Source organism: Lithobates pipiens, unplaced genomic scaffold (assembly GCF_037356315.1).
Source record: "Lithobates pipiens isolate NorthernLeopardFrog02 unplaced genomic scaffold, aLitPip1_a1.2 Scaffold_73, whole genome shotgun sequence".
Classification (NCBI taxonomy): domain Eukaryota; kingdom Metazoa; phylum Chordata; class Amphibia; order Anura; family Ranidae; genus Lithobates; species Lithobates pipiens.
Genome location: NW_027507896.1, coordinates 1,071,564 through 1,096,662, shown reverse-complemented (window position 1 = coordinate 1,096,662; position 25,099 = coordinate 1,071,564). Strand labels below are relative to the sequence as shown.

The window sequence follows — 25,099 nt, the reverse complement described above, 5'->3', positions numbered from 1 at the left end:
CCAACCCAACCATGTCCAGATGTTTTTGTTCTAGCAGTGGTCCACCTCATGGTAACAGCGGTATACGGTAGTACCTATCCAGTTTAGCAAGTTGATAACCCCCCTGCAGCGTGTGCTGCCCAATAAAACTGACCAGTTCTGCTGTATAAGAATACCAATATGGCTGCTGCCAGCTGACTGTCCATTCCATAACATGCCTGCCCTTCCGTCACCTGTGTGCCTGGGCAAGTGGAGATGAGGAAAAACACCTGGTATATGCCAGTTGGCAGCAAGAGCCTCCCAGCCCACCCATAAGCTCCACCAGCGCTATACGGTGTTTAGGGCAGCTGGTAGATAAGGTTTTAAAAAAAAAAAAAAAGAAAAACTGCAGTCAAAAGGTAGGTAGGAGCACATAATAACACTAAGGCCCATGGAAAAACAAGGGTCTCTTCTGGGTACCAGCATTGGTAGAACTTCCGCTGGGGCCCTCCCCCCCCAAGAGCCGTTCCAAACATTGCCTGCCACAAGAGCCTTCAGGGACACGACTCCCCTGCTGGGGATCACCACCCTGCCAGTCCCAAAGCATATATACCAGGGATCCTCAAACTACAGCCCTCCAGCTGTTGCAAAACTACACATCCCATGAGGCATTGTAAAACTCTGACATTCAAAGACATGACTAGGCATGATGGGAATTGTAGTTCCTGAACAACTGGAGGGCCATAGTTTGAAGACCCATGATATATACCATTGCACCACAAAGGTCTCAATACTCAAGAGTCCCGTGCTGATGTTAAGGACAGTCTCCATGTTTAGATCCTCTTAGCTGACCACTGTAGGCAACAGATCTGGATAAGCTCATCTCCCAATTCCAGATGGAATCTTGGGGGGGGGGGGCCTGAAAGAAAGAAATAATTATTGTGCAGTAACTTCACAGACTGTCCATCACCTGAGACACGAGCAGAAAAGCCAACACACCGATTAGCTGGGAGACGTTACAGGTGGGGACTTCCTCACACTTTTTTGGCCAGCACAACCCAATCACGATGGATATATACTGACCTGTGATGTTCAATAGAGATGCACATTAGGAGGAGCTCCTCTGGGAGACTCGGTGATGGAAATGGATCTAGATATGGCCAAAAAAATGTTCCTAATGAAGGGAGGCGATGAAAGATCTGGCCGATTCCATGCAGAATTTCAGAGCCTGAATGAAGACATTTGAGCCCTTTAGACCCAGGATAGAACAGGTGCCCCCTTTCTGTTCAGGAACGGAACCCTTCCACCACCAGTAGTGGGGTAATGACCTTGTGCTCCAGAATAGCCAACAAGTGCTGCATAGAGATCTGCTAATCTACCATGAGATGGGCAAGTTGGAATAAAGAGGCAGGAGCTGAAGTCTAGCTTGTAGGCGGCCATTGGACACCACCTCCCAAAGCCAGGCATTCAAGATGTCCAGATATTTCCCCCATTGTAGAAAGTGAAGGAAACTCCTTCATTCAAAAGGAGGATTTATATGTTGAAAGGAATGTAGATTGTCTAGAGGTGGTTAACCCTTCCATTATATCTGGTAAGACGTGACGATCAATCCCCCCCACAGGCCTGGGAGATTAGCCCATTGAGACAATGACGCAAAAACAACAGTCTCTCCGAACAAATCTAATCTTTATTCTTTTGTGTGAATATTTAAAGGGGGCTTTCAGAAAAGTACCGCCCCTTTGAACGCGTCATACAGATTATCCAATCATATACAAGTACAATCTATGACAAAAGTGAAACCAGCAATTTCTCAAAATCATGTGCTTTCCAAGAAACGAAACAAAAGAAGAGAACAGTAACATGAGAAACAAAACTAGATGAGCAAAACTTGAGCATGTCGTCTATTCATGAAGTGGATGTTGGAGAGACACAAAATGGAAACCGAATTTCTTAAAGAATGAAAGCGGTTAAAGCTAAATATCCCTTCATATGTGGGTTTGGGGGACTTGGGAGCTCGTAGTTTTTGGCTGAACTGGGCACCAGGTTTGGGTTTGGAGGTAGCGGCCTAGGAGTAATTAAAGGAACTGTTGTTGGCTTCTAAGGGAGGGTGACCATCCCCAGGGCGAGATCCAGGCCTCTTCTGTTGGGGCACATAAGTAACCCCACCAGTGACCTCTTTAGAGCTTCAAATAAGACACCAGCCCTCAAAGGGCATCTGCAGGAGACACGTTTTTCATGCTTGTTCTACACCCCAACACTTTATCCAAAGAGCTGACTAGCAGGAGACGAGGCAGAAGACATCCAGCAACATCTTTGGGGAAAAAACAATATGGTTTGGATGTGACAACCCGCTACTCTTCAGAGGCAACATTATCCATAAAAGAATTTAAGAGATTCGCCTCAGACGGTAGGCGTCTCAGAAGCAGCGCAGGGAGATTAGACAATTCGGCAGGGGGAAAGGGAAAAAAAAAAAGCTGGTCATCTCTGCAAACTGGCCAATTCAATTCTAAACACTCTGAAATCTTCCAGGGATAGAACAGAAGAGGTGGGTCATGCCTGACGGAGTCAGAGGAAGGCAGAGTCTCCAGCAGAGGACAACACAGTCTAGGCCAGTGATGGAGAACCTCGGCACTCCAGATGTTTTGGAACTACATTTCCCATGATGCTCATGCACTCTGCAGTGTAGTGTAGTTGAGCATCATGGGAAATGTAGTTCCAAAACATCTGGGGTGCCGAGGTTCACCATCCCTGGTCTAGGCTGTCCATGTCAGGCCCTTCATTGGGTGCACTGCAGGCAGCACTGGAACCATTGGTGGATGACAAGCTGGAAGGGAACCCTTACAGCGGGTCTGCTCTCCGTACTTCTGGGACCCGACGTGACACACTGCAAAAGTACAAACAACATTGCTCAAAGTATAAAGCTAGGCCTTGAATACTGGTAGCAGGAGAGGTTTAGGCCCCTCTGCACACTGAATGTCTGTCCGGGAAGTGATCAGGTCCCTGTAGGTGAGCAGCAAAAGACCAAGTATGGGGTAAAACGCAACGCATGCAATGAGACACTAGTGAGAAGATGCTTCCTGGCAGGAAATGTGCACACCTAGAGCAGGCATGACACCACCTAATAGACAAAGTCAGTCCCCCTCAGCACTAACCCTTTCAATGGTAAACCAACAGAAATTGGGAATTATAATGGTGGCCAATGATCCTTTGGTAAGGTAGGTCCTAAAGTGAGTGTTCAGAGAGGTGGCCACACCTGAGGCAATGCTCTGGTCTGGACCGAGAAAGCACCGAGTGGAAAACACAGGTCTATAAAATGGCCTAACTCAGAGCCTGGTGGACACATTCTAGGCAAGTCCTCCAACCCTCCAGCCAGCAGGGTCCAGATACAGCCTCCAACACAATTGCAGAGGAAATGCACTGGACTAGCTCAAACAAGCATCCGTCATCCAAGGACACTGGGAAAATAACTGAGGCATGCTGGAAGTAGAGGGGGTTTACAGGGCATGAACTGTTTGCCAATGTCCAAGGAAGCGACCATTATAGCCTCCGTTTGATCTGCCATGGCGCTGTACATGTGATCAGTTACACCACCAATCATGTGATGGCTTAAAAGTTTGGTGGAGAGTACAAGCAACTGTGACCATCTTCATACACAGCATTCCTCCAATGTAACCGCTTTTGGAAACCATTAACATAATGTAGGCCTGGTTTGGGGGGGGGGGGGTCTAAATTAATTCAATAGGTTTACTTCCACTCCAACCTCCAGCATTCATCTGCTTTGGAAGAAAGGTGCTCTTGCTGCCTCTGGTATCCTTGACGATAACCTCCGGCGTAGACCCAACGAGACGCTGAGCAGAGTTTTCGTAGTCCATCACCTTGGCCAAAATGTTTTTTGCATATGGATTGACAGAAAAAATCCTCCAACAGCCCATCATCAGTGGGAGTAAGGGCTATGGCCATTTGTTTCAAACATTCCTATGATCAAGGGACCAACAGCCATAGTAACCAGATCATATCTGACCCAGGGATCAATGACCATAGTAACCAGATCCCATCTGACCAAAGGATCAACGGCCATAGTAACCAGATCCTACCTGATCATCTGACCCAGGGATCAACGGCCATAGTAAACAGATCTGGCCAAGAGATCAACGGCCATAGTAAACAGATCTGGCCAAGAGATCAACGGCCATAGTAAACAGATCTGGCCAAGAGATCAACGGCCATAGTAAACAGATCTGGCCAAGAGATCAACGGCCATAGTAAACAGATCTGGCCAAGAGATCAACGGCCATAGTAAACAGATCTGGCCAAAGGACCAACGGCCATAGTAACCAGATCATATCTGACCCAGGGATCAATGACCATAGTAACCAGATCCCATCTGACCAAACGGTCAACGGCCATAGTAACCAGATCCTACCTGATCATCTGACCCAGGGATCAACGACATAGTAAACAGATCTGGCCAAGAGATCAACGGCCATAGTAACCAGATCCCATCTGACCAAAGGATCAACGGCCATAGTAACCAGATCCCATCTGACCAAAGGATCAACGGCCATAGTAAACAGATCTGACCAAGAGATCGACCATAGTAACCAGATCCCATCTGACCAAAGGACCAACGGCCATAGTAACCAGATCCTATCTGATCATCTGACCCAGGGATCAACGGCCATAGTAACCAGATCCTATCTGATCATCTGACCCAGGGATCAACGGCCATAGTAACCAGATGCCATCTGACCAAAGGACATAGTAACCAGATCCTATCTGATCATCTGACCCAGGGATCAATGACCATAGTAAACAGATCCCATCTGACCAAAGGAACAACAGCCATAGTAAACAGATCTGACCAAGAGATCGACCATAGTAACCAGATCCCATCTGACCAAAGGACCAACGGCCATAGTAACCAGATCATATCTGACCCAGGGATCAATGACCATAGTAACCAGATCCCATCTGACCAAAGGATCAACGGCCATAGTAAACAGATCTGACCAAGAGATCGACCATAATAACCAGATCCCATCTGACCAAAGGAACAACAGCCATAGTAAACAGATCTGACCAAGAGATCGACCATAATAACCAGATCCCATCTGACCAAAGGATCAACGGCCATAGTAAACAGATCTGACCAAGAGATCGACCATAGTAACCAGATCCCATCTGACCAAAAGGACCAATGGCCATAGTAACCAGATCCTATCTAACCAAAGGATCAACGGCCATAGTAAACAGATCTGACCAAGAGATCGACCATAGTAACCAGATCCCATCTGACCAAAGGACCAACGGCCATAGTAACCAGATCCTATCTGATCATCTGACCCAGGGATCAACGGCCATAGTAACCAGATTCTATCTGATCATCTGACCCAGGGATCAACGGCCATAGTAACCAGATGCCATCTGACCAAAGGACATAGTAACCAGATCCTATCTGATCATCTGACCCAGGGATCAATGGCCATAGTAAACAGATCTGACCAAGAGCTCAATGACCATAGTAACCAGATCCTATCTAACCAAAGGAACAACAGCCATAGTAAACAGATCTGACCAAGAGATCGACCATAGTAACCAGATCCCATCTGACCAAAGGACCAACGGCCATAGTAACCAGATCCTATCTGATCATCTGACCTAGGGATCAACTGCCATAGTAACCAGATCCCATCTGACCAAAGGACCAACGGCCATAGTAACCAGATCATATCTGACCCAGGGATCAATGGCCATAGTAAACAGATCCCATCTGACCAAAGGAACAACAGCCATAGTAAACAGATCTGACCAAGAGATCGACCATAGTAACCAGATGCCATCTGACCAAAGGATCAACGGCCATAATAAACAGATCTGACCAAGAGATCAACGACCATAGTAACCAGATCCCATCTGACCAAAGGACATAGTAACCAGATCCTATCTGATCATCTGACCCAGGGATCAATGGCCATAGTAAACAGATCTGACCAAGAGCTCAATGACCATAGTAACCAGATCCCATCTGACCAAAGGAACAACAGCCATAGTAACCAGATCCCAGCTGACCAAAGGATCAATGGCCATAGTAACAAGATCTGACCAAGGGATCAACGGCCATAGTAACCAGATCATCTGACCAAAGGATCAATGGCCATAGTAACCAGATTCCTTCTGATCATCTGACCCAGGGATCAACAGCCATAGTAACCATATCAGATCTGACCAAAGGATCAACGGCAATAGTAACCAGATCCCCTCTGACCATAGTAACCAGATCTCATCCAATCGTCTCAGGCCAATCATTCAAAGTTGGAGAGAAAAAGGCTACAGCTAGAATAGGGTAAAGAGCGGGACCTGGGATGGAGGACAGAGCTCTGCTCATAGGTGGGGTCCTTGAAGACAGGCGGGTCTTCTACTGTGGGATGGTGGTTGCTTTTTTAAGATGAAACACTTAAATATAATAATAAAAAAAAAGAAACTGGCCTTTTCAATACAAATATCAGTGCTTAAAAAAATAATTAAAAAAGAAGTGGTCTGCTTATGTGGATCTGGAAGTGTCCTCTTCATACAAAGATAAGGGTTTGGGAGAACAAAGGATCTTGCCCAGACATTTCCAAGTGTCCGTAAAGGAAGATTTGGAGGAGCAGCTGCACTCGAAGGGTCTTAGGACCTCTAAAGGACAGCAGCACTTTGAAGTCAGAGGATCAGCCCATTGCTTTGTATGTGGTGCGTATTGAAAATAGTCTCTTTCATGGTAGCGACAGCAAAAGGCTGGGACTCTTTGGAGGCAAGTTCTTCCAGAAGGACCAGAAGGAACTGGCGAGACACGCAAGGACAGGACTGCGCTTTGTCGTCTCCGCATTCCAAGTCAGAAAAACGTTTGTTGCGGTTTGGGCCATGAAATGACTGTGGTAAAGACCTCTGACCGGAGAGGCGCCGGCCACACCCGACATCAATAAGGGCGACTCAGGAGCAAAGGACTAGCTGCAGACATTGGATTCAGAAGCACGTACCCTGCAAGCAGCACAGGAGGAAGCCATGGATGGAGGGTGAGGAGCCAGGGCCACCAGGAAGAGAGACTGTCCCACGGGTTTAGAATCACACATGTTGCAACCACATGGCTATGAAGCAAAGCAGCTTAGTGTGTAAGGCAAGGCCTCAAATACTTTATAACCCAAAAAACTGGTAGGTGAAGGCTCAGGTGGCCGAAGGGGACTTACCTCACTGTAAGTGGACAGCAAAACCTGACAGGAGATCAGAGGTCCACATGGCTCTTTGCAAAGTAGAGGAACATTAGGGAGATGCTTCTTCAGGGCCGAAAGGCAGGCAAGAGCAAGGAGCACGTATGTGACCCAAAAGATGACATCAGTCCTTGGTGTGAACTCCTTCCAAGGTGGGAATTTGAAGGCACCCAGCGATTGGAACACTGATGTAGGCCCCAATGATCAGTATGATTGGCCTACTCACTGAGTCTTCAGAGACAATCAATGAGGCAATCCCAAGGATCTAGAAAGCTCTCCACAGCTAGCTGGTAACCAGAACTGGGTCTAGAGAGTAATATGGAGCCCAGTGCCCGATGGTCAGTTACAGGTTAGCCCTGCCATGTGCTTTCCAGCGGGGCCTGAACCGGATACCCCAAAGTTTGGGGATCACCGCTTGATCTTCTAGACCAGTGATGGTGAACCTCGGCACCCCAGATATTTTGGAACTACATTTCCCATGATGCTCAGCTACACTGCAGAGTACATGAGCATCATGGAAAACCTAGTTCCAACACACCTGGAGTGCCAAGGTTTGCCATCACTGCTCTAGACTCTACAATGGCATTGATGTAGTGAGGAACCCTAATTGTAGTAAATAAAATAAAAAACTTTTTCCACTAGAGCTGAAGAACAGAAGTCCACCCTCCTAGGCCACCAGCAAAAAACTGAGGCCAACTCATGTGCGTCAGTGTCCCAGCCTCCTGATACCCAACCAGGCCGACACAATCATACAATATCCAACAAGGTCTACACAAGAGATGGGCAACAAGGCCTACACAATGATACCAATACCCAAGGGGGCCTTTACAAATCATACACAGAACCGAATCGTACCCAACCAGGCCTTGGCAATCGTACAGACAGCCAACCAGGCCTTGGCAGGACCTGGCAATCGTACAATCGTACAGACAGCCAACCAGGCCTTGGCAGGACCTGGCAATCGTACAGACAGCCAACCAGGCCTTGGCAGGACCTGGCAATCGTACAGACAGCCAACCAGGCCTTGGCAGGACCTGGCAATCGTACAGACAGCCAACCAGGCCCCGGCAATCGTACAGACAGCCAACCAGGCCCCGGCAATCGTACAGACAGCCAACCAGGCCCCGGCAATCGTACAGACAGCCAACCAGGCCCCGGCAATCGTACAGACAGCCAACCAGGCCCCGGCAATCGTACAGACAGCCAACCAGGCCCCGGCAATCGTACAGACAGCCAACCAGGCCCCGGCAATCGTACAGACAGCCAACCAGGCCCCGGCAATCGTACAGACAGCCAACCAGGCCCCGGCAATCGTACAGACAGCCAACCAGGCCCCGGCAATCGTACAGACAGCCAACCAGGCCCCGGCAATCGTACAGACAGCCAACCAGGCCCCGGCAATCGTACAGACAGCCAACCAGGCCCCGGCAATCGTACAGACAGCCAACCAGGCCCCGGCAATCGTACAGACAGCCAACCAGGCCCCGGCAATCGTACAGACAGCCAACCAGGCCTCGGCAATCGTACAGACAGCCAACCAGGCCTCGGCAATCGTACAGACAGCCAACCAGGCCTCGGCAATCGTACAGACAGCCAACCAGGCCTCGGCAATCGTACAGACAGCCAACCAGGCCTCGGCAATCGTACAGACAGCCAACCAGGCCTCGGCAATCGTACAGACAGCCAACCAGGCCTCGGCAATCGTACAGACAGCCAACCAGGCCTCGGCAATCGTACAGACAGCCAACCAGGCCTCGGCAATCGTACAGACAGCCAACCAGGCCTCGGCAATCGTACAGACAGCCAACCAGGCCTCGGCAATCGTACAGACAGCCAACCAGGCCTCGGCAATCGTACAGACAGCCAACCAGGCCTCGGCAATCGTACAGACAGCCAACCAGGCCTCGGCAATCGTACAGACAGCCAACCAGGCCTCGGCAATCGTACAGACAGCCAACCAGGCCTTGGCAATCGTACAGACAACCAACCAGGCCCCGGCAATCGTACAGACAACCAACCAGGCCCCGGCAATCGTACAGACAACCAACCAGGCCCCGGCAATCGTACAGACAGCCAACCAGGCCCCGGCAGGACCTGGCAATCGTACAGACAGCCAACCAGGCCCCGGCAGGACCTGGCAATCGTACAGACAGCCAACCAGGCCCCGGCAGGACCTGGCAATCATACAGACAGCCAACCAGGCCCCGGCAGGACCTGGCAATCGTACAGACAGCCAACCAGGCCCCGGCAGGACCTGGCAATCGTACAGACACCCAACCAGGCCTTGGCAATCGTACGACACCCAACCAGGCCTTGGCAATCGTACGACACCCAACCAGGCCTTGGCAATCGTACGACACCCAACCAGGCCTTGGCAATCGTACGACACCCAACCAGGCCTTGGCAATCGTACGACACCCAACCAGGCCTTGGCAATCGTACGACACCCAACCAGGCCTTGGCAATCGTACAGACAGCCAACCAGGCCCCGGCAATCGTACAGACAGCCAACCAGGCCCCGGCAATCGTACAGACAGCCAACCAGGCCCCGGCAATCGTACAGACAGCCAACCAGGCCTTGGCAATCGTACGACACCCAACCAGGCCTTGGCAATCGTACGACACCCAACCAGGCCTTGGCAATCGTACGACACCCAACCAGGCCTTGGCAATCGTACGACACCCAACCAGGCCTTGGCAATCGTACGACACCCAACCAGGCCTTGGCAATCGTACGACACCCAACCAGGCCTTGGCAATCGTACGACACCCAACCAGGCCTTGGCAATCATACAGACACCCAACCATCATACAGACAGCCAACCAGGCCTTGGCATTCATACGACACCCAACCAGGCCTACACAACTTCTCTCACACACACACACACTTTCAAATGAAGACTCTTCCACCTATTTATAAAATATTTTTTTTTTATTTTTGAGTTTATACACTAAAAAAAAGGTAATAAATACAATAAAAGGCAAGTAAATCGAGGCACTTATTATAACCCTGGGAGTCAAGCTCCGTAATCCTCAGGGTCACACACTCGTCTCTTCCATGGTCACATCATTGGAAGGACGATCAACTTCACAGCCACAGCATTGGATATATGTAAAAAAAAAAAAGTGTCAGTAAAATAGGCAATATAAAGTCGTACAGCTCCCCGACAGGGAAAGGAAGTCTCATCATAAACTTATTCCATCATGATACAAAAGCTCTGAAATGGGCAAAACAAAAAACACTACTAACATGGAGGATGGGGATAAAAATACTTCATAATAACTGCACCTAAGTGGGCGCGAGTACCGTCTGTTCTAGAGTACATACGTGTGCGTGTACATAAGATAAAGCTGCTACAATGAGTGTCGGTCACAGAATAAAAATAAAATAAAAAAATCGGGGAGAAACATCCGGCCGGAGGACAGACCACGGGTGTGCTCACATACCAGGAACCAGCCCCAAACCTAACCCAACCCACCCCTGGCATCCCAAGAGAGCCTCCAAACCTAACCCACCCCTGGCATCCCAGGAGAGCTTCCAAACCTAACCCACCCTTCGACATCTCAAGAGAGCCTTCAAACCTAGCCCAACCCAACCCCAGCATCCCAGGAGAGCCTCCAGACCTAACCCACCCCTGGCATCCCAGGAGAACTTCCAAACCTAACCCACCCTGGCATCTCAGGAGAGCCTTCAAACCTAACCCACCCTGGCATCTCAGGAGAGCCTTCAAACCTAACCCACCCCTGGCATCCCAGGAGAACTTCCAAACCCAACCCACCCCAGCATCCCAGGAGAGCCTCCAGACCTAACCCACCCCTGGCATCCCAGGAGAACTTCCAAACCCAACCCACCCCGGCATCCCAGGAGAGCCTCCAAACCTAACCCACCCCGGCATCCCAGGAGAGCCTCCAGACCTAACCCACCCCTGGCATCCCAGGAGAGCCTTCAAACCTAACACACCCCTGGCATCCCAGGAGAGCCTTCAAACCTAACCCACCCTCGGCATCTCAAGAGAGCCTCCAAACCTAATCCAACCCCAGCATCCCAGGAGAGCCTCCAGACCTAACCCACCCCTGGCATCCCAGGAGAGCCTTCAAACCTAACCCACCCTGGCATCTCAGGAGAGCCTTCAAACCTAACCCACCCTGGCATCTCAGGAGAGCCTTCAAACCTAACCCACCCTGGCACCTCAGGAGAGCCTTCAAACCTAACCCACCCTGGCATCTCAGGAGAGCCTTCAAACCTAACCCACCCTGGCACCTCAGGAGAGCCTTCAAACCTAACCCACCCTGGCACCTCAAGAGAGCCTTCAAACCTAACCCACCCTGGCACCTCAGGAGAGCCTTCAAACCTAACCCACCCTGGCATCTCAGGAGAGCCTCCAGACCTAACCCATCCCCAGCATCTCAGGAGAGCCTTCAAACCTAACCCACCCCTGGCATCTCAGGAGAGCCTTCAAACCTAACCCATCCCCGGCATCTCAGGAGAGCCTCCAGACCTAACCCACCCCCGGCATCTCAGGAGAGCCTCCAGACCCAACCCATCCCCAGCATCTCAGGAGAGCCTTCAAACCTAACCCACCCCCGGCATCTCAGGAGAGCCTCCAGACCTAACCCATCCCCAGCATCTCAGGAGAGTTTCCAGCTTTACCTATGGAGTGCCTGGATATCTGCTAGGAGGGAGGAGCTTCTCATGGGGACAGCCTCCTAGTAGGCCAGAGATTGACCTGGGGGCTCAGTAATTGGTCAGTCATTGTAGGCCGTACAATAATGGCAATGTAGGGAGTACGCACCATTCTAAATCCAACCACCTCAGATCTAGATGGGTGGCACCTTAATACTATGGAGAGAGGAACGGGCTCAGTATCCGAGGATGTCGTCACATCACATCCACAAAGAATTCACTGGGGTTGCCCATGGCCATGTGAAATGATTGGCGGCTGGCAGTCAGCTCGGGAGGAACTGAGGCAAGGTCACGGACGAGGGGAGGAGCACCAGGGGGGACGGATGAGGAAGGAGGACAAGACGAGGGTGGAGGAAGAGGAGGTGACGGCATCATCATGAGCATCATGGGGTTATAGGAGAGGGGGACACCTGGAGCCGGGTAAGAATGGATTGACTGTGGGTGATGAGGGTGGTGAGGAGGATGGTGATGAGGGTGGTGAGGAGGGTGGTGGGGAGGCTGAGACCGCACAGAACGTTCGCTGGGTGGACCCGTCTCTGCTCCACCCCTCCTCACGCTGCTACGTGTGGAGTATTCAGACTCGCTGCCAGATCCCGATTTAGAGTCTCCACCACCTCCAGATCGCTCTTCTTTCTGCACCCCACGGCCTCCGTCACTACGAGTAGATCCACTGCTCCGACTCCCTGGAAAAAAAGGAAACCAAAATCAGCCGACCAGAAACACACAGAAGCCCCAGTGTCCCCCAAAAAGGCCATTCCACCCCTCCCCCACAGTCCTTCCTAAAGAGGCAACTAGAGCACCCCCCAACCTCAAAGTCTCCTCCAGAAGGGCAGTGAGAACCTTTCCAAAAATGCAGCCAAAGTCCTCCCAGAACCTTCTGGGGTCTCTTCTAAATAAGTTTCCATATTCACCCCCAAAGTCTCTTTCCAACAAAGGGCAGTCAGAGTGCCCCCCAAAAGTCTCAAAACAGCATCCAACCCTCCCACAGTCCTAAAGAGGCAACTAGAGCACCCCCCAACCCCAAAGTCTCTCCTAAAACAGCATACTCGTTCCTCCAGAGTCTCTTAAAACAGCTTCCTGGAACCCCCCCCACTTCTGAAAAGGCAGCCAGATCACTTGTGCTCCCGAGTCTATCCACAAAAAATAAAAAATTCCTCAACAGCCCCCCCCCCCCCCCCCAAAACTGTTCTAATAGGGAACTCCTAGTGCACCCCCCAAAGTCTATCCTAAAGACTCCTGGAGCCCATCATGGAGTGTCTCTTCTGAAAGGACAGATGGAAGGAGGGATTCAGGGAACGAAGGACCTGGCTGTAGGTTCGGAGTGGACGGCGCCCCGGCACTCACCTTCGCTGTGTTGGCTCCCGGCACTGCCCATGCCGTAGCTGTAGGAGGAGAGCTCGTGGTAGGCCGGAGGTTGTGTGCTGTATGGATGAGGAGCCGGATACTGATAGGAGAAGGTGGGAAGAAGAGGCCAAGGCGACGCTCCGGGGAGAGGAAGAGGAGCCAGAGTATCCTGATCAGAGGCACCGCTAGATCCATCATTATCATTCAGCGATAGATTAGCCATGTCTGGAAAATATTAGATTGGTTAGCCGTGTATGTGTGTGGGGGAAGAGAGCCCAATGAGGATGCCGAGAGGGAACCCCTTATGGATGGACCCCCAATCAGATACTTACAGTTCTCACAGCCAGAGAGGTCCCCGAAGATGTAGTAACATTGCTCCGAGAAGGTGATCTTGTTCACCGTGTGCCGGATGAACCCCGCTTTCAGCAAATTACTGGCAAATTTACGAGCCTCCCGCCGGTCCTGGAAGCCCTCAACATGGTGATACAGCCAATCCACCACATCGGAGCCTGAAAGAGGAGAGGAGATGAGAACCAGACCGCGGACCTTCCTTCACCCCCATCCCACCCCACCAGTCCTTCCTCCCACCTAGGTACAAACGTGTATGACCTGCCCCTCCACCCTCATTACAGCCATAAGTAGTTCCTCACCTCTCATTACACACCACAACATGGAGAACGGGCTACAGGACTTCCACGGGGGAGGGGCTACATTATGACAAAAGATGACCCCAAACTACCTGGGAAAGCCACAGAGCTCGAAAGTGGCAACACCGGCAATATCCACAGTGTCTCGTTACCCAACCCCCCCCCCCAATACTCCCCTTCGCATCTCTAATCTGCAGGTTCCGGGGTGCCCCCAACTCTAGTGCAGATCCCAACTTCTCAGAGCGCCTTCACCCCCAGCCCACCAATCTACAGGTTCTGGGGTGCCCCCAACTCCAGTGCAGATCCCAACTTCTCAGAGCCCATCCACCCCCAGCCCACCAATCTACAGGTTCTGGGGTGCCCCCAACTCTAGTACAGATCCCAACTTCGCTGAACCCCTCCACCCCCAGCCCACCCATCTACAGGTTCTGGGGTGCCCCCAACTCCAGTGCAGATCCCAACTTCTCAGAACCCCTCCACCCCCAGCCCACCAATCTACAGGTTCTGGGGTGCCCCCAACTCTAGTACAGATCCCAACTTCGCTGAACCCCTCCACCCCCAGCCCACCCATCTACAGGTTCTGGGGTGCCCCCAAGCCCAGTGCAGATCCCAACTTCTCAGAGCCCCTTCACCCCTAGCCCACCAATCTACAGGTTCTGGGGTGCCCCCAACACTAGTGCAGATCCCAACTTCTCATAGCCCCTCCACCCCCAGCCCACCAATCTACAGGTTCTGGGGTGCCCCCAACCCCAGTGCAGATCCAAACTTCTCAGAACCCCTTCACCCCAGCCCACCAATCTACATGTTCTGGGGTGCCCCCAACTCTAGTGCAGATCACAACCCCTCAGAGCACCTCCCCCCCCACCAATTGGTAGGTTCTGCAGGTGCCCCCAACCCCAGTGCAGATCCCAACTTCTCAGAACCCCTCCACCCCCAGCCCACCAATCTACAGGTTCTGGGGTGCCCCCAACTCTAGTACAGATCCCAACTTCGCTGAACCCCTCCACCCCCAGCCCACCCATCTACAGGTTCTGGGGTGCCCCCAACTCCAGTGCAGATCCCAACTTCTCAGAACCCCTCCACCCCCAGCCCACCAATCTACAGGTTCTGGGGTGCCCCCAACTCCAGTGCAGATCCCAACTTCTCAGAACCCCTCCACCCCCAGCCCACCAATCTACAGGTTCTGGGGTGCCCCCAACTCTAGTACAGATCCCAACTTCGCTGAACCCCTCCACCCCCAGCCCACCCATCTACAGGTTCTGGGGTGCCCCCAAGCCCAGTGCAGATCCCAACTTCTCAGAGCCCCTTCACCCCTAGCCCACCAATCTACAGGTTCTGGGGTGCCCCCAACACTAGTGCAGATCCCAACTTCTCATAGCCCCTCCACCCCCAGCCCACCAATCTACAGGTTCTGGGGTGCCCCCAACCCCAGTGCAGATCCAAACTTCTCAGAACCCCTTCACCCCAGCCCACCAATCTACATGTTCTGGGGTGCCCCCAACTCTAGTGCAGATCACAACCCCTCAGAGCACCTCCCCCCCCACCAATTGGTAGGTTCTGCAGGTGCCCCCAACCCCAGTGCACATCTCAACTTCTGAGAGCTTCTCTTAAAATCATCTTTCCATCAATTACCCCACCGCTCCAATCTGCAGGTTCTGGGGGTGCCCCCAACCCAAGACCGATACCAACTTCTCAGAGCTTCCCCTACACCCCCCCCCCTAATAATAAATCTCCCTAATCTGCAGGTTCTGGGGTACTTCCAATCATGGCTCCCAGCACCTCCAACCCCCCCCATCCAATCACCTTCACCTCTTTCTATAGTCTCCTTCAGTCTATAAATTGAAGCCAGTTGTCTCCAAACTGCAGCCCTTGGAGGCGTTATTCCTGTCACTGACCCAATGGGGAAGAATTCCCCCCACTGACACCAATGATAGGGGCACTATTCCCCCCCACTGACACCAATGATAGGGGCACTATTCCCCCCACTGACACCAACGATAGGGGCACTATTCCCCCCCACTGACACCAATGATAGGGGCACTATTCCCCCCCACTGACACCAATGATAGGGGCACTATTCCCCCCCACTGACACCAACGATAGGGGCACTATTCCCCCCCACTGACACCAACGATAGGGGCACTATTCCCCCCACTGACACCAACGATGGGGCACAGAGGAGGAGGAGGAGGAGGAGGAGGACACACAGGAGAATCTCACCCAGGAAGGCATTGGGAATGGTAATCTTCAGCCACATTCGGTCTCTGACTTCGAGGCCAGACTCTGGAGAAGCCATGGCCCTGACTACAGATGCCAGATCTGTGTGTATGGAGAGACTGAAGAGGGACACCGGTGGGAGGGCGTGAGACACTAGATATATAAAAGAGGGAAGAAGAGTGAGCACACACCATGTAGATCACAAATGAGCCCGGACCCTCCCGGACGAGCCCCCAACCCGTGACTTACACTCGGTCTCGGTCACGGAGGTGCTGGAAGTCATGCTGCTCATGGAAGCACTGCCGGGATACACCGGGAAGGAGCCGCTCATCGCTGCCGAGTGCGACACCCAGGCAGCCGGATCAATAGGTTGGATGGGCTCATCTACACAAAACACAAATCATCATTAATAGCAGAACAGAAGTGTGAGAAACACCCGATGGGACACAAGTCGGGACACCTACTGCGGGGGAGAGTGAAGTAACCTTGGGGCGAGGGATCCCAGCATTTCGCCACAGTCAGAATGATCGGCCTGGAAGAGAAGCAGAGAGGAGGAATGACATACTGGACACCATGAACTCCTATGAGGAGGACCTGAGGGGTGCCAGGGACACTTATCACCTTGCAGCCTCCCAGTCAGCACCAACTTACCCCGGTTTATGGACGATGTCTCTGAGGACCCGAACCGCATCATCATTACTCATATTCTCAAAGTTTATATCATTCACCTGCAAGACAACAAGCAGAAATCTCCTAGTAAGAGCACAGCAAGAAAAAAAAAATAGGGACAAGGAGGCAGAGGTGCCGCCCGCCCCCCCCCCCCCCCCCGGGACAAGGAGGCAGAGGTGCCGCCCGCCCCCCCCCCCCCCCCGGGACAAGGAGGCAGAGGTGCCGCCCGCCCGCCCCCCCCCCCCCCCCCCGGGACAAGGAGGCAGAGGTGCCGCCCGCCCCCCCCCCCCCCGGGACAAGGAGGCAGAGGTGAGACGCAGCAATGTTACATGACACAATTTCCAGACGCTTGTGTGATATGTATGGGAGGTTTAGTAGGCGGTGATCTATGGTTCCATCCGGTAATAGATGGATAAGGCTGGGTAAGCAGATTGGGGGAAGTCAGTAGAGGTGGGGTGAGGATCTATGGCGATGATCCGGTAATAGAGGGATAAGGCTGGGTAAGCAGATTGGGGGAAGTCAGTAGAGGTGGGGTGAGGATCTATGGCGATGATCCGGTAATAGAGGGATAAGGCTGGGTAATCAGATTGGGGGAAGTCAGTAGAGGTGGGGTGAGGATCTATGGCGATGATCCGGTAATAGAGGGATAAGGCTGGGTAAGCAGATTGGGGGAAGTCAGTAGAGGTGGGGTGAGGATCTATGGCGATGATCCGGTAATAGAGGGATAAGGCTGGGTAAGCAGATTGGGGGAAGTCAGTAGAGGTGGGGTGAGGATCTATGGCGATGATCCGGTAATAGAGGGATAAGGCTGGGTAAGCAGATTGGGGGAAGTCAGTAGAGGTGGGGTGAGGATCTATGGCGATGATCCGGTAATAGAGGGATAAGGCTGGGTAAGCAGATTGGGGGAAGTCAGTAGAGGTGGGGTGAGGATCTATGGCGATGATCCGGTAATAGAGGGATAAGGCTGGGGGAAGTCAGTAGAGGTGGGGTGAGGATCTATGGCGATGATCCGGTAATAGAGGGATAAGGCTGGGTAAGCAGATTGGTGAACTCAGTAGAGGAGGGATGAGGATCTATGGTGAGGATCTATGGCGATGGTCCGGTAATAGAGGGATAAGGCTGGGTAAGCAGATTGGGGGAAGTCAGTAGAGGTTGGGTGAGGATCTATGGCGATGATCCGGTAATAGAGGGATAAGGCTGGGTAAGCAGATTGGGGGAAGTCAGTAGAGGTTGGGTGAGGATCTATGGCGATGATCATAGAGTATACTGGTGTGTGTCTATGGGGAAAGGGTCCCTCTCCCATATAGATCAGACACAACCATTGGTGGAGTCCATTACATACCTTCCCCGAGGGGCATCATATCCCCCACTGCTATCTGAACTGGCTGTAGGTTTAGGGGGGGGAAGACAACCAGGATGGGAGATACCCCCCCTCCCCCCTATTGGGATTAATGACTGAATACCGGATCAGCTGAGAAGCCTGTGGAGATTCACCAACGGATGGGACATGAGGGGAGCTCACAGATCAATAACACTGTAAAGAAAACTAATAGGCCGGAAGAGGAAGAACTCTGTGTGCAAAAATGTGAAGACCGAATACATAGGGGGCCCCATCAAGGAGAAAAGAGAAGAAGTAGTGCAGTGCTGAATAGCAGAAAATGGCCTGGTCATCAAGGGGGGGGGAACCCTCCTGGAGGGCAAGTCACACAAATCACATTCTAACAATTCTATACTCGCCATTTTTTATTTGTCACTTCTTTTCCTAAAGAAGGTGGAGTTACCCTTTAACCCGCTTCCATCCAGACCAGCCACTGGCAGCCTGGCTCCCCTGCGTGAAATCACGTTGCTGTAGATGGGGTTCCGGATGGCACGGCGTGTGTTCCCCGCTGCACGCGCTCGTGGCTGACAGTCGCGATGACCGCCAGGCAACAAGCGATTGTGACCAGGAGACACGGAACAGACGCTTCTCTGTGCCTTCCTTACCCCTAGGAAACACAATCTGGAATTTTTAATGGCACTGATCGCTGTATTAATGCCAATGGTTCCAAAAATGTGTTGAAAGTGACCGCCATAAATGTCACGGTCGCAAAAAAAAAAAAAAAAGATTAATAATAATAAATATATATTTTACAAAATGGATAGATTTATGACATTTTTATTATTTTTTTTACTAGTAATGGCGATCTGAGATAGATAGAGAGATATAGATATATATATATATATATATGTCTCTCTCTCAGATCGCCATTACTAGTAAAAAAAGAAAAAAAAAAAAAAAAAAAAAAAGTCATAAATCTATCCCCTATTTTGTAGACGCTGGGGGAGGGGGGGTGGAATATTTTTATATATATTTTGGGGGATATTATAGCAAAAAGTAAAAAATAATAAAAATTGTGTTTATTTCCAAAATCGACGCTCTTTTTGTTTATAGCGCAAAAAATAAAAACCTCGGAGGTGATCAAATACAACCAAATGAAATCTCTATTTGTGGGGAAAAAAGGAGGTCAATTTTGTTTGGGTGCAACGTCGCACGACCGCGCAATTGTCAGTTAAAGTGATGCAGTGCCGCATCGCAAAACGTGCTCTGGTCAGGAAGGGGGGGGGGGGGGTAAATTCTGCCGATTGAAGAAGCAAATATCTGCAGCACCCTCTGTCATGGATGGGATTTTGGGGGAATAGAGAGGCGGCGCACTGACCTGCAGTAACATGTCTCCAGGCTCTATCCTCCCATCTGCAGCCACCGCTCCTCCCTTCATGATAGAACCGATGTAGATCCCTCCATCACCTCGCTCATTACTCTGACCAACAATAGAGATCCCCAGAAAGTTGTACTTCTCTGCAAAGAGTAGAATAAATAATGAGAGAGAGAGAGAGAGAGAGAGAGAGAGAATAAGAATCACTGCCATCATAATGTAGTGCGCCCCCTGGTGATCACATTGGAAAGCAGCTTTTCCCAAAACAGTCCATCCTCGGGAGGAGGAGGAGAGGAAGAGAGGAGGAGGAGAGGAGAGGAAGAGAGGAGGAGGAGAGGAGAAAGAGGAAGAAGAGGAAGAGGAAGAGGAGGAAGAGGAGGAAGAGGAGGAGGAAGAGGAGGAGGAAGAGGAGGAGGAAGAGGAGGAGGAAGAGGAGGAGGAAGAGGAGGAGGAAGAGGAGGGAGGAAGAGGAGGGAGGAAGAGGAGGGAGGAAGAGGAGGGAGGAAGAGGAGGGAGGAAGGAGGAAGGAGGAAGGAGGAAGGAGGGAGAGGAAAGGGAGAGGGAGAGGAAGAGGAAGAGGAAGAGGAGGACAGGAAGAGGAGGAAGAGGAAGAGAGGAAGAGGAGGAGAGGAAGAGGAGGGAGAGGACAGGAAGAGGAGGGAGAGGACAGGAAGAGGAGGGAGAGGACAGGAAGAGGAGGGAGAAGACAGGAAGAGGAGGGAGAGGACAGGAAGAGGAAGAGGAAGAGGAAGAGGAAGAGGAGGAGGAGGAGGAGGAGAGGACAGGAAGAGGAAGAGGAGGAGGAGGAGGGAGAGGAGGAGGGAGAGGACAGGAAGAGGAAGAGGAAGAGGAAGAGGAGGAGGCTCACCCATATTCAGTGTCACTGTAATGATATTTAGGGACATGGTGGAGTCAGTCACACTGCTGAACGATGAAGTCTGAAAAACAACAAAAACACCAGTCACATGTCTGCCACCCCATCCCCCAGATGAGTGCCCCCCCCCCCCCCCCAGGAGAACAGACTGACCCCCCCCCCCCCCCCCCCGTATAAGGAGGACAGGCCCGGTAGTCAGTGTACTTACCCTCTCTAGGCGGGGCGGTCTCTGCTTGCGGCGGCGGCGGTGGCGTTTCAGTAAGCGGGATGCACTGCTTTGCTCTGTGGAGCTGCTGAACCTGTCGGTGTGATAGAGACATGTAATGCACTCTGCTGTACAGGAATACCGGAGGCCGGCCAGTGTGGTGCAGAGATGGAGATAGAAAAGAGGAGGAGTTGTGTGTACAATGAAAGGATGGAGACGGATGAGTACGGGGGGGGGGGGGCGGGGCGGGGTGCGGGGGTCCGTAGACAGGACGGGGGTCTGGCAATGAAGAGAACACATACCCTACACATGCATATTAGTGGCTCCAGAGACAGCAGAGCTGTGGGAGGAAAGAAAGAGAAGAGTGAAGGGAAGACGGGTCATCTAACATACAACTAATTAGTATTACAGACTCCGCCTACTAGAGTCACGTGACGCGGTCAGCCGGATAGGGCGGGTGAGTGGGCGGGGACCGTACCTGCTCATGGTGTCATCTTCCTCGGAGTCACAGATACTGGTCTCTATCTCACTGGTGAGGAGGGTGGAGGACGACTCATAACCAGACAGGTGGCGATCGCTCCTCCCATTCAGGACGCGGCCTGTCAGAAAGAGGAGGAGGAGTCTAGATTTATAGGGTGGAACTGAGGCATGATGGGAAATAAAGAAAAGCACGTACATACACATCTCCCCCCCCAGTGGGGGAGATACCAATCCTCTCCCCTGCAGATGGTATACGTTTTGCCCACTTACATAGAAATGAAGGGTCTATCATTGTTATCAGAGGGGTATTTTATATGATGGGGACGGATATCAACCAAAAATCCAGAAAACACACAATACAAATGTTATAAATGGAGTTCAGTGAGTAAAAATAGGATTTTTATATCCGCTTACCTGTAAAATCCTTTTTCCTGGAGTACATCTGGGGACACAGAGCCATAGTAATTACTATGTGGGTTATATAGACACCTTCAGGTGATGGACACTGGCACACTCCCTACATAACCCCTCCCACTACTGGGAGTACCTCAGGTTTGTAGCCAATCAATACACGTGTAGAGGGGGCGGGAGCCCTGTGTCCCGTGATGTACTCCAAGAAAAGGATTTTTACAGGTAAGCCTATATAAAAATCCTATTTTCTTTATCGTACATCAGGGGACACAGAGCAGCCATAGTAATTACTGTGTGGGATGTCCATGAGCAATGCTGAGGGGTAGGGTGCCATCAGACCTGAGGACCTATACGGCTGCCTGCAGCACACGGCGCCCAAAGGCGATATCCTCACGTCTTCTCACATCCACCTGATAGAATCTGGTGAATGTATGGACTGAAGACCAAGTTGTGGCCTTACAGATCTGAGCCATGGAGGCCTGGTGATGCACCGCCCAAGGAGCACCAATAGCCCTGGTGGAGTGCGCCGTGAAAAGGTGGAATCTTCCTCTTCAAACCATAAGCTTGAACAATTACTTGCCGAATCCACTTAGCAATAGTAGATTTCAACGCTGCCTGTCCTTTCCTAGGACCTTCAAGCAACACAAACAAAACATGTTTTCCCAATCTGAGCAGTCACCTCTAAAATAGGTTGTGACTGCTCTCACCACATTCAAAGAGTGTAGTGACTTTTCTTCCATAGAACAGGGATCTGGAAAAAAAGGAAGGCTGAACAATATCCTGGTTTAGATGAAAACTGAAACCACCTTCAGTAGAAAGTTAGGCCGCGTACACACGCGCGGACTGTTCGCCCAACCTTGTTCGGCAAACAGTTTGTCAAACAGTCCGCTCAAAATTTGCATGAGCGGACTTGCCCACACACGAGCGGACTGTTTGACGAACAAGGTTGGGCAAACAGTTCGCTCAACTTTTGAAATGAACGGACTCGCCCACGTAAGGAGGAGGCAAATCCGCCCATTTCGAGCGCGTGTACAGGTAGACGGGGCCCGCGAAGGAAACGTCGCGGGCTCCGCCGCCTGGAATGGGCTTAAAGGGGAACCCCAACGCCGAAAAAAATCGGCGTGGGGTCCCCCCCAAGTCCACACCAGACCCTTGTCCGAGCACGCTACCCGGCCGGCCAGGAAAGGGGGGCGAGCGAGCGCGCCCCCCCTCCTGAGCCGTACCAGGCCGCGTGCCCTCAACATGGGGGGGTGCCTTGGGGAAGGGGGGGCCGCGCGGCCCCCCCACCCCAAAGCACCTTGTCCCCATGTTGATGAGGACAAGGGCCTCTTCCCGACAACCCTGGCCGTTGGTTGTCGGGGTCTGCGGGCGGGGGGCTTATCGGAATCCGGGAGCCCCCTTTAAGAAGGGGGCCCCCGGATACCGGCCCCCCACCCTATGTGAATGTGTATGGGGTACAATGTACCCCTACCCATTCACCTGTGAAATAAAGTACAATAAAACACACAACACAGAGAAAAAGTATTTTATTGCACAGCCGGGGGTCTTCCGTCTTCGGGGGTCTTCTCGCCGGACTCCTCCGCTATGTGTGTGTAGCTCTTTTGCCAGCGGAGGAGTCCGGCTTTCTTCCTCCCCGCCGCCGGCCTCTTCTCCCGACTTCGGGGGTCTTGTCCCCCTCTTCGGTTCTTCTGCCGGGCCACCGCGCCTGGTCCGGTGGCCCGGTCTTCTGTCGCCGTCTTCCGTTCTTCTGTCGCCGCCTTCGGTTCTTCTGCCGGGCCACCGCGCCTTCTTGTAGCTCTTTTACAGGCGGTGGCCCGGTCTGCTGTCGCCGCTGTCGCCTTCCGTTCTTCTTCTTGTTCTTCTTGTTCTTCTCCAGGAGATGTTGACACGTCGCTCCCTCCGGCCGGAATGCCAGAGCCGCCCTGCGCTGTGACTTATATAGTGACAATGGGGCGGGGTCACATGGTATATGTCACATGGGTTGGTCACATGGTGACCCCGCCCCCTTACGATGTCATAGTCCCCATGTGACATCAACCCATGTGACCAACCCATGTGACATATACCATGTGACCCCGCCCCATTGTCACTATATAAGTCACAGCGCAGGGCGGCTCTGGCATTCCGGCCGGAGGGAGCGACGTGTCAACATCTCCTGGAGAAGAACAAGAAGAACAAGAAGAAGAACGGAAGGCGACAGCGGCGACAGCGGCGACAGAAGACCGGGCCACCGCCTGTAAAAGAGCTACAAGAAGGCGCGGTGGCCCGGCAGAAGAACCGAAGGCGGCGACAGAAGAACGGAAGACGGCGACAGAAGACCGGGCCACCGGACCAGGCGCGGTGGCCCGGCAGAAGAACCGAAGAGGGGGACAAGACCCCCGAAGTCGGGAGAAGAGGCCGGCGGCGGGGAGGAAGAAAGCCGGACTCCTCCGCTGGCAAAAGAGCTACACACACATAGCGGAGGAGTCCGGCGAGAAGACCCCCGAAGACGGAAGACCCCCGGCTGTGCAATAAAATACTTTTTCTCTGTGTTGTGTGTTTTATTGTACTTTATTTCACAGGTGAATGGGTAGGGGTACATTGTACCCCATACTCATTCACATAGGGTGGGGGGCCGGTATCCGGGGGCCCCCTTCTTAAAGGGGGCTCCCGGATTCCGATAAGCCCCCCGCCCGCAGACCCCGACAACCAACGGCCAGGGTTGTCGGGAAGAGGCCCTTGTCCTCATCAACATGGGGACAAGGTGCTTTGGGGTGGGGGGGCCGCGCGGCCCCCCCTTCCCCAAGGCACCCCCCCATGTTGAGGGCACGCGGCCTGGTACGGCTCAGGAGGGGGGGCGCGCTCGCTCGCCCCCCTTTCCTGGCCGGCCGGGTAGCGTGCTCGGACAAGGGTCTGGTGTGGACTTGGGGGTGACCCCCACGCCGATTTTTTTCGGCGTTGGGGTTCCCCTTTAAGCCCATTCCAGGCGGCGGAGCCCGCGACGTTTCCTTCGCGGGCCCCGCCTACCTGTACACGCGCTCGAAATGGGCGGACTTTCCGAGCGGGAACAGTCCGCTCATTTCGAAAGTACAGCGGACAAGCCCACACACGGGCGGACTGTTCGCTCAAACACAGTTTCAGCGGACAGTTTTTCGGAATTTCCGAAAGACCTTGTCCGTCCAACTGTCCGCTGAAACTGTCCGCTGAAAGCCCACACACGAGCGGACTGTTCGCCCAAACACTGTTCAGCGGACAAGGTTGGGCGAACAGTCCGCCCGTGTGTACGCGGCCTTAGGATGAGGACACAATACCACTCTATCCTTGTGAACGATTAAATATGGCTCTTTATAAGAAAAAGCAGCCAATTCTGATACCCCTCTTGTAGAAAATATGGCCACCAGAAAAACTAGCTTCGTTGTCAAAAGGACCAAGAGAATATGTCGCATCGGCTCAAAGGGCTGTTTCTGTAAAAGCGACAGAACTAAATTCAAGTCCCAAGGGTTCAGGGGTGACCTAACCGGTGGATTAATCCACGTTACCCCCTGAATAAAGCTACGAAACCAGAGAATGCGAAGCAAGTGGTCGCTGAAATAATACCGATAAGGCCGAGACCTGGCCTTTGATAATACTCAAGGCCAACTTCATCTCTAATCCCATTTACAGAAAGTCAAGGATTCTACTTAATACTTTCTAG

General features: G+C 52.3%; 1 protein-coding gene across 1 annotated transcript; it reads right to left on the bottom strand.

The window, feature by feature from the left end:
* Positions 1–10,115: 10,115 nt before the first annotated feature.
* LOC143959406 (segment polarity protein dishevelled homolog DVL-2) lies at positions 10,116–21,134 on the bottom strand (the record flags this gene model as incomplete). The annotated part of the gene is given in 11 exon segments (XM_077468046.1): positions 10,116–12,569; positions 13,231–13,455; positions 13,563–13,739; positions 16,098–16,247; positions 16,344–16,478; positions 16,559–16,626; positions 16,746–16,822; positions 19,460–19,599; positions 20,325–20,394; positions 20,539–20,629; positions 21,014–21,134. Coding segments are annotated over 11 exon segments (1,742 nt in total), but the record flags the coding sequence as incomplete, so codon positions are not given.
* Between the last annotated feature and the right edge of the window lie 3,965 nt (positions 21,135–25,099).